We start from the raw sequence: 14,238 nt of genomic DNA, 5'->3' as shown, positions 1-14,238 counted from the left end.
GAGCTCCCTTCTAGGCTTGAACTAACCACAAAGCAAAGCTTATTGACTTTTTCTTCAGCACTTCACAGTCTTTGTTCCCTTCTTAGTTTTCTGTCTGAACCTCTGCTCTGACATAAGAAACCCAAATGGCGACACTTCCTTGGTGAGAGCAGAAACTGAGTATCCTGTGTGTGGTGTGGGTTCTCTATAGGGACATAGAGTGCTGCCTAAAATCTACTTAGCTAATCTGATGGCAACCAACTGGCAGATTTGGGAGCTGTGATGCGCTTTATCACATCGCATGTTTTTCTATTCTTGGAGAATGAACCCAGGACGTTGCATATGCTAGATACTCTACCATTGAACCACATGCCCAGCTCACTTTCTATCTCTTTACCATATGATATCACTACTTTAATGGATCCTGCCCTCAGGCCTGGTGGAGACTGGAGCATCTGTGGGACAAGGCAACTCGAGGCTGTGGCTGGCTGGCTCTTTAATTTTGTGCACATGTTCATGCGTGTATGGGAATCCAGCAGATGGGCAGCAAGCAAGTTGGGTGGCAGTCTACTGACAAGTAGCAGGAACGCTGAACAAATCACATTGATCTGGGCAGTAAGTTTGCCTTCAGGGGTCAGGGACTTAGGTGTACACGAAGAAAAGGCATTTACCTAACTTTTTCCTGAAATGCCAGAAAACTTAAAATGGGTCAGCGGTGAATACAAAATACACTTATGGCTACAACCCAAAAAGGATTTGACTTGTTTTGGAGTCATCCAGAATAAGGCAAAGGAAGTTCAATGACCTACATCTAGATTTCTCAAGGGGGATGAGAGAGAGAGCACAGATTGTTGGACAGCTGCAATCCCCAAGTCACTGGTTGTAGATCATATGAGTGGCTATGGCCGGAACTCATGAGAAGAACTCTGGGAATTGATTTTGGGCCAACTGTTGGCACAACTTATCATGCAAATGATAACCCCAGCAGATGCATTGGCCATTTGACATGCCAGCTTGTGGTTACTTAAAGGGCTATATCAGATTCAAAACTCCTGAAACCACATTTAAACTCTTCTACATTCATTCTGTAAGAGGGAAGTTTGGACCAAATAATATGGAGACACTAAGATCTCAAAGTCACAAAATACTAAGGCTGGTTCCATCATAAACTAGGTTACCATTGGTAGCCAATACCATAGATACTCCAACTACATTTCCTTCAGATGCACTTCTCTTTTAGCTGCTGTGAGTGTGAGCTGCTAAAGTTGACAGCTCCCCCTTCTCTAGAGAATTGTACTTAGCGAAGTGTACATACCACCAACACTCTTGAATCCAGGGGAGACCAGAGCTCCCTATTTCACCTTCTTTGATAAGTGGAGGGAGTGTTCCACCAAGTCCAGCTGAACTCTTTTTCACTTTCCTTCTGTCTGTTAATTCTCTTCTCCATATTTCTGTAGTGTTGTCCTTGGTCTTTATCACCTTTGGGAATAGTGCTCCTGGCCTAGTGTACACAGAAAGAAGCCTGGGAATCCATAGGCATTATGCATCTTGGATTCAACAAGTGTTCCATTCTGGTATCACAGATAATACCCTACCCAGAATTAATCAGTACTTATATCAGAACTTTGCATCAGACTTGCAAGCCTTTAGATGACTGCCCCCTTGCCCCCCAACACACACACACACACACACACACACACACACACACACACACACATTCTGTCATCTCATCCGAGCTTCCCTCTTGGTCTTTCTGTTAAGGTGAAAGGCAAGTTCACAGGATACAGGGCACTCTTTTACGCCTGACATCTGGTTTGATTCCAGACAGCTAAATAATGTCTTTGCAATAAACAACAAAAGCTAATTCACTGTGGTTTTTTAAAACACTGACTGCAAATATTTTCCCTTTTCAGTTTGGGGTCACTGGAAGGGAAAAAACAGGGCTGAGAGAGAGATTAACCTTTAAAACCTATTATAACTTCCCAGAGAAAATAAAACAATGGCAGCATCTCCTTTCATTTGTGAGGGCCCACTTTTGAGTGAGTGTTGTTCATGGCAAGGCTATAGCTCTGCAGAAGAGTTTGAAATACCACTTTCATTCACCTTTCCTTGCAAAAGCCCACCCTGATTGCTTTCAAGAACCCACAAGGTTACCCTCTCTGCTTTGTCTCTCACTGATTTTTCCTCTCAATTTACTCCAGCCTTTGCCTTTCTTCCTTCATTCAGCAGCCAGACACTCTACTAATGGGTGGGACACAGTGCAATTAGCAGTATTTTAGGCAACAGCTCTTCCATCCACTGGTGTCACTGAGAAGGCTGAAGATTTAGTCTGGGTCAGTTATACAAGGTTTAGGCCAGACTTGCTTTTGACTTGAGCTTTTTGTTGTCGTTGTTTTAAATATTTTTTAAGGATTATAATGTAATTTTATCATTTTCCTCTTCCTTCCTCCCTCCAAACCCTCCCATATACTTACTCTTTATTGTTCTCTTTCAAATTTATACCCTCTTTTTGTAATTAGTTGTTACCACATTCCTATTTGTATATACACATGCATTCCTAAATAGAACCTGTTCAGTGTGTATAATATTACTTGTACATATGTTTTCAGGGCTGACTGTTTAGTATTGAATAACTGATTGGTGTGCTTTTCCCGGGGGAAGGTTTGTTGCTCTGAGTCTCACCATGTAAGGCTAGCTGGTCAGAAATTTAATATGTAGACCAAGTTGTCCTCAAACTCACAGAAGTGCCTGCCTCAGCTTTCATGGAGCCCAGATTGTAGGTATGTACCATCCCATATCTGATTTGGGCTGTTTTGGGGACATCCCAGAACATCAGCACCATTCAGTTTCTTCCTGCATGGAAGTAAGGTAAAGAAGCCTACCATGGAGGGAGTTAGGACAGTGCAAAGCTCTGATGACTCCCTAAGAAGAAAGCAATCCGTGCACCCAACCAGTTGTTCTTCAGACACTTGGAACTACTTCTTCTTCACTTTTCTTTTTCTCTCATCTATTTCATCTTAATTCATAGATTTACTTGCTGGGCTCAGGTGGGAGGTGAAGTAGATGCCATGACAATGTATAGCTACTAGAGAAAGGCTGTGAAAGTCCCTAGACTCCATTTATGACAAGAGAAAGCTTGACTATAGTCCAGGATTGTTGATGTTTGTGAACTGACTTCATGAGTCTTGTCTCGTCCTATTACTGTTATCTGTATTCAGTTGTTGAGCATGTTGATACAGGAGGAGGTAGCAGTGGTAGTGATGGTGGTGGTGGTGGTGGTGTGTATGTGTTAAGAGTGGGGATCAGAAAGTCATTTGCAACCTGCAAAGAGCAAACTCAAATTGTATCTACCCCTGTCACTTGGATAGGTTTGCAAATATTTGCAGACCTGCTGCTCAGCCCTCACAGTAAGCAAAAATTTCACATCCAAGCAAACCATTGCCATCTTGATGAGAAAAATGGGAGGGCTCTGGGGCAGTTGTGGAGTGATGGGATGGAAAGAATCCCTTCTTGTGATTGGGCAGCAGACATAGGGGCCCAGCTCCTGTGGCTCTCTAGCTTTTAATATTTGTTCAGCTTCCTGTCTCTCTCAGTGTGCTAATGATTTCCATAGCCACAGGGCACCTGGCAGAGGTTCTTAAATGGGTCAGGCCTGAGATTCTGCATTTCTAACAAGCTCCCAGGTGATGCTGATGCTAAGGATACCTTAACCAACTGCACTTGGATTCCAAGGCTGTAAAAAAGGACCACTGTGTTCTGAGCTGTGCAGAACTGGGGATGGAATAGTGTTAAGCCCCTCCTTTGGAGACAGGGTGTGTCTGAGGCTGTCCCAGACCTGATTTGCCATTCAAGTGAACCCCAAAGGGATTAGCAGCTGGCCCAGCAATTGGGTGAGACCATCTCCCCCTCCAGGGGGGTGTCCCAGAGGCAGTACAGAGGTTGTGTGAAAATCTGCCATCCTTCTTGCTGAAGGTTGCCCCTTCTCACCCTCCCAACCCCCCTGCCCTGTGTGCTGACTTAAGCAGATCAGCTTTCAGTGCTCTGGCATTCCGAGAAGCTTTGCATAAAAGAAAAGGCCCTTCCTTAAGAAGCAGAGCGGGAATCCAAGCATGGCTCTTGCCTGCTGCATGCCCAAGAATGAAGGTATTTGGGGTTTGCAGCATTTCCTGGCAAGACAAAGAGGGAGGGGTGTTGGGGGAGGTCGGGCTCCTGGAGAGGGAACTTGTCCTTCTGTTTGTAACTGCTTCCTATTCTTGGGTGAAACAGCACTGTGTTTCCTGAGGGGGGAAAAAGTGAGCCCTTTCACAGGGACAGATATGAGGAAGGAAAGCGTGCCTGGCGCTCATTCAGAACTGACTTTGACATTTACAGTCGGGCTCCTAAGTTTCCGGTTCCTTGTGCTGTTCATGCTGCATGCCCTAAATTTTGTCCTCTTTCTGAGAAGGTGGACTTCACAAGACTGAGAGGGAGTTTGGTCTTTTCCCTGTTGTTCTGTTCTACATTGAAAGGGTTTGAAAGAGGGAGTGGGGATGGTCTAAGGGAAAGTCTTCCTGGGTAGGATCCTAGGGCTCTGGCTCAGGGTTTTGGGGAAAGAGACTTCATCTTGCATGGGATCATCCTAGGCCTCCTCACCCCTTCTTCTTCATCATTTCCACTCTACACCCCATACCCCACTTCGAACCCACATCTTCTAGGAATTCCGGGATCACTCTCCCACTCTGAGATTGAACGAGGAGAGATGTATGGCCCCATGGCTCCTTAAGCAGCCTTGAACTGAGTTCAAGTTCACTCCTCTATTCCTTTCTCCCATCTTCAATGGCCTCCTGCTAAGTGTTTTCAACCATTTTGAGTGCTGCCTACTTTTGTATTGTTCTTTACGTTCTTTCTTGATTTCATAAGTTTGGCCATACACAGAACCCTCTTTGGAAAGTATTGAACAGTGTTCTTCCTTATAAGCCTAGATACTTATTTAGGTTTCTTTTGTAGACCCCACAGCTTCCAGCTGAGTTGTTCCACTGGAAGCAGGCAACTTGAGAGCTGAAGCTGCCTATTCTCTTTGCCTGGATGAAAGCACTGTATTGAACATTTGCCACCACTGACTGCCTCTGTGGAGACTGACACAGGCCCACCCCCTGATGAGTCTTCCATTAGTCTAACCAGTGGTACTGTATGCCACTATCCTCAGTGTGTGTACCACCCTGCCACCCAAGAAGACGCCCCCTTGACTTGCATTTGCAGGTGTGGGGATGGGGAAAGTACTGGTTTGTGCATCTTTGTTTCCAAAGAGGAGAAAGGAAGACAGATTCTGATGGGTGCCACTGACGTTGGGGGAATGTGTCAAGATATTACAGACTTTGTAGTGGATTTTCAAATCTCTGATGTCATACACATGTATGGTAACTAATTATAATTTGATGGGCACACTCCAGACCAATTAAATCAGAAGTTTCCAGGGATGGGTCCAGGTATCAGTATGTTTTCTTGTTAAAACTCTGCAGGTGTTTAGCAGTGTGTAGCTGGGACAAAGCATTACTGATCAGAAAAAGAAATAAGGACCCCATTATCATCACAATCTTCAGTTTCCCTCCCGAAACCAAGTGAGACCATTAAGAACCTAAGTTCATACATTTTCATACAGATCAGCAGATCCAGAAGGAGTGCTCAATAGCCAGGCAGCTTTTATTCATTGACCCAGAAGGACTAAGGGACAGGAAAGAGTACAAAAGCAAGAATGTTCTTCAAGGTACCAGCTAGATGTTACTGGCTTAAGGCCAAGTAGAAAGATGGGAAGAAGGTCCATCTGAGTGAATTGACTCAACATACTGGCAAGATGTTGAGAAGTGGGAGTGGTGGTACACGTGTGAAAGCGGTGAAAGTGGCTGACAAGCTAGGGAGGAAAGGAGACCCACTTTAGGACTACTAGGCAGAGGGTTCAATACATTGTGGCTTTTAGCATGCCATTATTTTCATTGTCTTTGAGCATTAGTCTCAGAAAAGACAGGACACCTCACTGACACTGTATGGCTCATATGTGGAAAGACCAGACCCTTAAATCAAAGGTGACTCCAACCTAGGACTTGGCAGATATTGTATTCAGCATAGTAAACAGCTGAAGGGAAAATGACTGCTTTTTGTATCAACCCAAATTTTATTATACCAGGTTTCATTATAAAAATGTTAGAGGTTTGGGGCATGTGTTTATTATAGAAACAATGTAGTTACAGTGATCTTCAACATCTTTCAAACTGGAGTCTCAAAGGAAGTTTTATTTACTAGATTTAAAGCTGTGGAAAAATTGTTTTGCATGATTGCCTTATAAGCACAGGGATAATTCAAGGAAAAACAACTCTCTGTTTTCTTTCCTCTTTAACCCCTGCTGAATTCCCCCATACTGAAGAATGGCACAGCCACCTAGAACAATATCAGATCTTGGAACTGATAAACTGTATTTGGGTGAGGCTTGCAAGAGATAGAAAGATGGGCTTCAGGAAAAGTGGGGCACATGATTCAAGTTCCAGACTCCTGTTGCTTCTGACTTAGGAGGGTGTTTTAGTGGTTTGAACAGGTGTATGATAACTACTTAGGATGGTCAAGAAAATGCACAAAGACGGACACTTGTGCAAACCATAGTCAATTGACACAAGGCCCAGCAACTACTGTCATTATTTATACCAAGATACCTAATCATTCACGTTTTCGATAATGAAGGCTTTTAAATCAGCATCAATGTCAGCTCAGCCCTTAGTTTATTTCTGAGAACTCTGCACTCATACATTGATTGTTACCATCTTGTGGCAAAGACCATTTTGTATTAACCACTTTGATTCTTGAGTTGGTTTATCTGATTTTTGTATTCATTATTGGGAGTCTTTAAACTACAAAATGCTTCCTAAAGGAGATGCTTGGTTTTTAAAAAGTAAGCATGAAGCTTCCAAACATCAGGAGACTGAGGCAGAAGGATCATAAGTTCAAGTCCAGCATGGGCTATACACCACACTCAGGGTCACCCAAAGCTACAGAGTGAGACATTCAATAAATAAATAAATAAATAATGAAAGCTATAAATTCTTCTTAGAGTACAGCTTTGATAGCTTCTATGGTTCTATCATGTTGCCTATTGTTGTTTCTATCCTCTGTAGATTTTGCAGAGATGGTGTGGTATAAGGGAAATTGGGCTTTGATATGTAACATATCCTGGTCTGAATCCTTACCCTGCTATTTACTAGTTGTAGGTATAGGTCAAGTTACAGGCCCACAGTTGCCTTAATTCTCAAATGGCCATCTTATTATTTGCCTTGTGTATCCTTAAAGGAGAATTAAAAGAAAGAATACAGCTAAAGGACAGCACGGTGCACCAGTAGATAGATGCTCAGCACGTGGTTAATATAGAAAATATGAATATTTAACATAATGTATCATTGGTCCAAACAAGAGCTTTGTGTCTGGAAAGCTGTTCTCCATTTGCATGTCTTAGGCAGAGGGCCAGGACAGTGGGTGTCCTTTCTGGATCAACCCACTTAGCCTAATGTCCACCAGAGGCATTGGCAGATGGGACATGAAAATACCAACAGTATGCCTAGAGGAGAGAATGAAGCCAAATGTTACATTGGATTGGGCATGTCCAGATGAACTAGAAAACTCAGTATAAGCATTCACCATTGAGAAATACTGCCCCCTCCACCTGCTACTGTTACTTGGTAGAATATTTGAGCTGCTGAGTCCCAGTCATTGCCTTTCTTAGCTCTATAATGAGGGTATCCACCATGGTCAATACCTCAAAGGATGTGATCGTTAGGGGAGCAAAACTTTATGGAGAAGCAAAATTTCTTTACTGGGTATTGGGCTTGAATCTAGGCATCAGGCATGGCTAAAGTATGCTTCTGCACTTGAAGACTTCAAAGTCAGGAAGCTACTAACCCATGAGCAGTCAAAAGACCATATATAATGTCCTGCACTCCATCCTCAGAATAGAGGGATCATCTATCCCTTATAATGTGGCACGAGAAGCCAAGTGCAGCTGATGGAGGAGGGAACTTCTGCAGTGACTCTTGGGATAAATGGGTTATGATACATCAAGTTTTGAATGGGTTTTAAGGTATGATGAGTTGTATTTGACTTTTGCATGTTTGATTTTTAGTTGTTCCTTGCCTTCTCTCTGCACTTGTTGGAGGGCGGATTGTAGAGGACATAAGATTTAGGAGAGCAGGATAAAGCTCTAGGATGCTAAAGACAGCTCTAATCAGCTGGCCACTCCTTTTTGTGCTATTGCAGTTCTCTGTGCATAAATATAAACTGAAGTGGAAGAATTTCCCATCTATAGTCAAGGTAGAACGTGCTTATATTCTCTATAGCCCATTCAATGCCTCTGCACACTCTAGCTCCCTCTCTTCTTGGTGTCCAGTGGGAATACTAAGAGGGTCCCCTTTTCTGACAGATGCTGTTTCTGGTGACGTTGGTAGTAAGCCTGACTATTAGATTTTATATGTGACTAAAGTCTCAAGCAATCAAAAGTAAAGGCAAGAGATGCAGAAGACAATTAATCTGAGTCAGATTCTAGTGCTCCAGTAGCAGATGCTGAAAGTTGAACTCCAAGCTGGGCAGAGCTACATGTGTTGCCTCAGTTTTGGGGAACTTAGGCTCCCAGGAATGTTATCTTTGCTCCCTTTTTGGCTTTCTTCTTATAATTGAGCAGGGAGGAAGTTTTGATTTATTCCTCAAAATGGAGTAAATCACTCCTCTCACCACCTTGTCTCTGTGTTGTGTTTGCCATGAATGGAATCTAACCATTAACAGCTATGATACGTTCACCTCCTTATCTACATTTTTTTTCCTCTCTGGAAACCATCAGCTTTGAATTAGAGTTGAATGACTAATTTTGAAATAAAAACGTACTTGAAAATAGGCCAGGGGCACACATCAGTAGCCACAAAGTCCTTAGCTTCAATGGTTGAAGAATTCTGCATCACAACTAATGCCCCTTTGTGGCTCCTCTTCTGAAAATCAAGAGTGATGACAGGGGCCATGAGTTTCCAGTGCTTTTCATGCCTATATCAGAAAGCAAACAAAATGGCCACCAAGGAGAATTAAGATAATTGTGTGTTGAATGTTTATTTCTTGGAAATATGTTGATTTGCAGTGTCCATTGATTTTTATTCTTCCTTTTTTGGTACCTCCGCTCTGAGTTTTTAGTTGCTTCTTCTCTTTTCTCCCTCTCTCCCTCTCTTTTTTTACACGAAAGATATCATGGGTAAGAAGAAGAGATTTTATTTTGAAGAACAATGATCACATTAACAAGGTGACAGCAGATAAGCTAAAAGTCACTCCATTTTCTGCCTGGGAAAAATGTTCTTTGTTGCCAAATTGCCTTCTGCCTCTCTTTGTCTGTTCTGCTTTTATAGGAGGGTGGCAGGCTCAGCCACTGATGGACTCAGAAGAAATATCTGGTAGATAAGGTACAGCCTTGATTCATATAAAAGAGAAAGTGTTTGAATTCAATAATAAAAAATAAGACAATAACAACAACAAAACCCCCCATTGACTTCCTTTTCTGTTGTTCAACATTCTTGTGGCTGTGGCTCTCTTTAGGGCAATGACATTTGCCTTTTTGCCCTTGGTCCAACATATAAAGCAAAAAGTAGCTATAAAACTTGAAACTTGGTGAGGGACAAAGTATCTAATTCATTGTAATTTGATAGATGTCTAAGCCTAAATAATGTTCTGTGGGTACAGGATTTTCCCAACATCTTTTCTTGTATTGGGGGCAAAGCTGAGGAACACAACTCACCCAACACTGTATGAAGGAATGAATAGTAGGACCAAACTGATATGGAATTAAGTCTTCAGGAATATCTACTTCTAAAAACAAAGTAGAAAAAATTAACATCTATATTTCAAATCAATTGGGGAAAGAAAAAAGTCAATATAGAATAGAGGAGGTAAAAAGAAAAAGAAACTCCCTGAAGGATGTGAGATTTGAACTAGTATATATGAGTAGGACTTTGTAGGCAGGAAAGATCATCCACTGTTATTACCTCTAGGCTTTGCCTCCTTCCAATTTTTACAGAGTTGTGAAAATAGAGTGAAGTAATGAAAATCAAACACACAGCACAGGGCCTGGAATGTGATGAGGATTGGGTGAATGGTCATGGTTGAGATGGTTGGCTTTTGTAAAATTGGGAGGTGCTGTTACAAGCATAAGAATAAAGCCTTCAGGGTCCTTCATGGAGAAATGGTGTTATCATTTGGGGTAATTAAAGCTTTCTTTTTCTCTGACTTCTTTGCCTCTAATCTTATCCTATTCTTTTCTGAGGCTGTTTCTCATGTTTTATATCTTGGCACACTTTGGTTATTATCAGTATACCTCTGGCAAAATGACAGCAGACCTAACCACATATCAGAAGGTTTAAAAAAAAAAAACAAAAAAAACCTCACTCTGTTTTTCCATGAAACATCTCATATACTGGCTTGCAATTTTACTTGTGGATGGGTATTGGGATGAAGGTGTAGCTATGAAGCCAATAGCATATGCTATCATTTTTCTCATTTTTCTTTTCCACAATTTATTTCAACAATTTTAAAACATATTCACTCTGGTTATGCGTTTCTTTTAATCTGTGATTTAAGTCACAAAGGAGAACTGTTTTGGGAAAGAAACAAACATTTTTTTTTTGTTTGTCTACTAAGACGGGAGGCCGTGCTGGCTAGTGTTTATGTCAACTGGATGCAAGCTAGGCCTTCTGGGAAGAAAGAATCTTTATTGAGAACATGCTTCCATAAGGGTCGGCCTATAGGCAGGCCTGTAAGGGATTTTAACAATTAAGGATTGATATGGGGGCATCCAGATCATTATGGGTGGCGCCACCGCTGAGCTGATGGTCCTGGGTCCTACTCTAAGGAAGCAGATTGAGAATGCCATGGTAAGCAAGGCAGTAAGCAGCACTGCTTCATGGCCTCCATGTCAGTTCTTGCCTCCAGGTTCACTCCTTGGATCCCTCCCCTGACCCCTGGATACAAACCGTAAAATAAAATAAGCCTTTTCCTCCCCAAGTTGCTTTTGTCATAGTGATAGACACCCTAGTTAAGAGAGAGGCTAAGCTTTGTTTTGTTTTGCTTTGCATCAGAAGTGATTAGGCACTGTGGCCCAGAGTTGTTCAATGATGTTGGGGGCTGAACTTTTGGGGGGCCCAATGGTTGGGGAAAAACTAGGATGTTAATATTAAAAGTCATTTAGTGACCACTTATTATGTACTCAACAGGATTACTCTAATTGCCACCCTAGTTGATCTACATCACAGCCCTCTAATGCAGATGCAGTTACTATTGTCCTTCCATATATTAGAAAATGAAGTTCAGAGTGTTTATATAACTTACTCAAGAATATGGTTAAGATGTTGCAGAGCTGGAATGTAGAACCACCCCAAAAAACTTTGCTTTTCACATACTGCCAAGTAGAGATCTGAAAATAACAGGCCCAAACGAAATGTGGGGGCAGTGGCACATAAGTGAAAATACTCAATACAATTAAAAGTTCAAAGATGTGTTGTGGTCTATGCTATACAATCCCCACAAAGAGTATCTGAAGTAGAAAAGAGCTTAGATCTAATTTGTAAGAATTACAAACTGGGCAGGAGAGATGGCCTCTACTAAATGCCAGACTGTGAGCTAAAAAGAGGTATCCCTTGGATAAAGACAGAACAAATGTGGTGTGGTGTCCTGTGTATTGAAAAAAGGAAATAGGCTGGATAAGGTCCATTACATTATTTAATTTCTTTAACAACTCCAGCACATTTTGCTAATAAACTTGACTAAATGCAACTGATATATTTGTTACTCAGCATTGTTTATCAATGACATATTTTTCAAATATTCATTTCCTAGGAGAAGATTGTAAATGTCTTGCAGGATCATAAAAGGTGATAGATTAACAAGCACTGGAGGTTGCAGCAGATCAAGAAGTTACCATGCAGGGTTTCCCACATAGTTCTTTGGACAGGCTGGCAGGCCAGCATAAAGGGATAAGAAAGAAGACAGTTTGTTCTCTCATATTTTAACTTCAGCACTCTGGTGAAGATGCTGGGAGGGATCATAATGTCTTTGAGCAAAAAAAAAAAAAAGTAGATGGTATGATGCAGCTATCCTTGCAGTTCTTACAACTACAAAAAAATTGTATCTCCTTCCTGCAAGAGCCTTCTGTGTCTGGGTAGCCATGAAGCTGCCCTGGACTAATAGCACCTGTTGCTGGCTGGAAGAACTCTTGGACTCAATATTTTTCCCCTTAACATCTCTCTCTTTTTTGCATTGCTGAATGATAATGCATATACCATGGAAGCTCTATGCATCAGTTATATTTTTCAGTCATGTAACTTTGCTTGCATTTCCCAAACACAGCATGCCCTCTTCAACACCTTTCTATCCATGACTCTGTTTCCACTCCAGAATATTTTAAGACAGAATTCATCTGGCTAGCTCCTTGATAGTGGGGGAGCAAGCTTAGGACTTGAACTAAGACAGGCTGCAAATGCTGCGGGAATCGGGCTTTTGAAAATTCAAGAAGTCTCTTGGTAAAATGCCTTCTTTCGAGGAGACATAGAATACTCATTTAGTTGCAGAAGCAGAAAAACTGTTTGGGGGGTACAACTCAAAAGCCTTTTCTTTGATTTTCTTCTTGCACTCCTTATAAAACTATGTCAGAGCTAACTGAGAGAGACTCTCCCTTTTCATTTTTTACCCTTTCCCCAAGAAGAAAAATGAACTAAATTAATTAATTCCTGCAGTATTGTAAATGCCAAATGAAAACCGCCTTCGATATACAGATGAAAATACCTCCTGAATAATTATTTGTGTGTTTGTTTAACTAGGGGGCACTTAGATAGAGACAAATTAAATCATTCAAAGTTCAAAGGCTCCCATATTTGGTAAAAAAAGAAGCCCAACCACCCACATGTTGAGATAATCGAGCAGTCAACTAATACATTACCTACTAGCATTTTCTTCAGAAGAAATAGCTTTTGCTGAAACTGATGGGAGCTTCAAATGCTGAACATTTTTCCTCTTAAATAAAGTTGGTAATTAACATCATGATTAAGAGTTTAGACTTGGGAGTTGCTTTCACTGTGTTGAAATTCTAGTATAAGACTAAGGCTGAGAATTGCGGCTTGAGGGACTTAGTTGTAGCCATTATTTCTTCCTTTCTGAGATAATTCAATTTGGCCTAATTTAGTTTGTAATTATTCTTTTCTTCCATCTGTAAGTTTCCAAAGTGTGTGTTAAAGGGGAGGATGGTCATCTCTTTCCCTCTCTCCCACCTGTGTTTCTGGGTACCTTCTCTCTTTAAAAGGACACCTGTGGCTATGGCTACTGAATACAAAGCTGACATCAAATTCTTTTTGTATGGGTTATTTTATTTATTTACATTTCAAATGTTATCCACCTTCTCAGTTTCCCTCTACAATGCCCCTGTCCCCTCCCCCATCCCCCTTGCTTCTGTGAGGGTGCTCCCTCACCTACCCATCCACTCCTGCCTCAGCACCCTAGCATTCCTCTATACTGGGGCATCTAACCTTTACAGAACCAAGGGCCTCCCCTCCCATTGACACCAGATAAGACCATCTTCTGCTATATATACAGCTGGAGCCATGAGTGGTTCCATGTGTACTCTTTGGTTGGTGGTTTAGTCCCTGGGATCTCTGGGGGGGGGGGGGGGGGGTCTGGTTGGTTAATATAATTCTTCCTATGGGGTTGCAAACCCCTTCAGCTCCTTCAAATTCCTAAAAAAAAAAAATCAGTTTTTCTTGTAGTTCTCTGGGTTATGCCTTGTTATTTGTGTCCTTTAAACACACCATCTCTTCTCCTCCTACCATTCCCCAATTATTTCTTGAGGGTGGTTCTGGTCTCTCATCTTGCTGATTCTTTACCTCAAACTACATAATTCGACATCATGCTGACAAGCCCAGAAACAGAGGAGGGAGGTCAACTTCTAGAACTGTGTCTGAACTCACATATTCATGGGTCACACTGAAGTGAGTTGAAGGTTTTGAGCTATGACTAGTTTATGTTCTAGTCTTCAGAGAGGTTTCCTTTTTGCTTTAAAAGGAATTTCTTTATCATTGTCATATTCAAACCAATAATTTCAACATTAGTGTCTGTTTAAACATATGACCAGGAATTTATTTTTAAAAAATTGTATCAGTTAGCTTTTTTCCACATAACCTATCACCCCATAGTTAATAGGTAGTAAAGGAAAATGAGGACGTGACTGCC

General features: G+C 41.5%; 1 protein-coding gene across 5 annotated transcripts in view; it reads left to right on the top strand.

Moving 5' to 3' along the window:
• Nhs (NHS actin remodeling regulator) overlaps positions 1–14,238 on the top strand; it is a 332,793-nt gene that overhangs the window by 232,246 nt on the left and 86,309 nt on the right. Inside the window, exon 1 of one of the 5 annotated variants that reach the window (XM_031370620.1) lies at positions 4,019–4,122. The exons of the other annotated variants lie outside the window; for them this stretch is intronic. Within the exon in view, the coding sequence (XP_031226480.1) occupies positions 4,089–4,122 (34 nt within the window). The 5' untranslated portion in view covers positions 4,019–4,088. Of the gene's footprint in view, positions 1–4,018; positions 4,123–14,238 lie in introns of those variants that run through there. 5 annotated transcript variants of the gene reach the window in all.

The sequence above is a fragment of the Mastomys coucha genome, chromosome X (assembly GCF_008632895.1).
Source record: "Mastomys coucha isolate ucsf_1 chromosome X, UCSF_Mcou_1, whole genome shotgun sequence".
Lineage (NCBI taxonomy): Eukaryota > Metazoa > Chordata > Mammalia > Rodentia > Muridae > Mastomys > Mastomys coucha.
The sequence above is the reverse complement of the archived record's forward strand: the minus strand, read 5'-3'. Positions and strand labels throughout refer to the sequence as shown.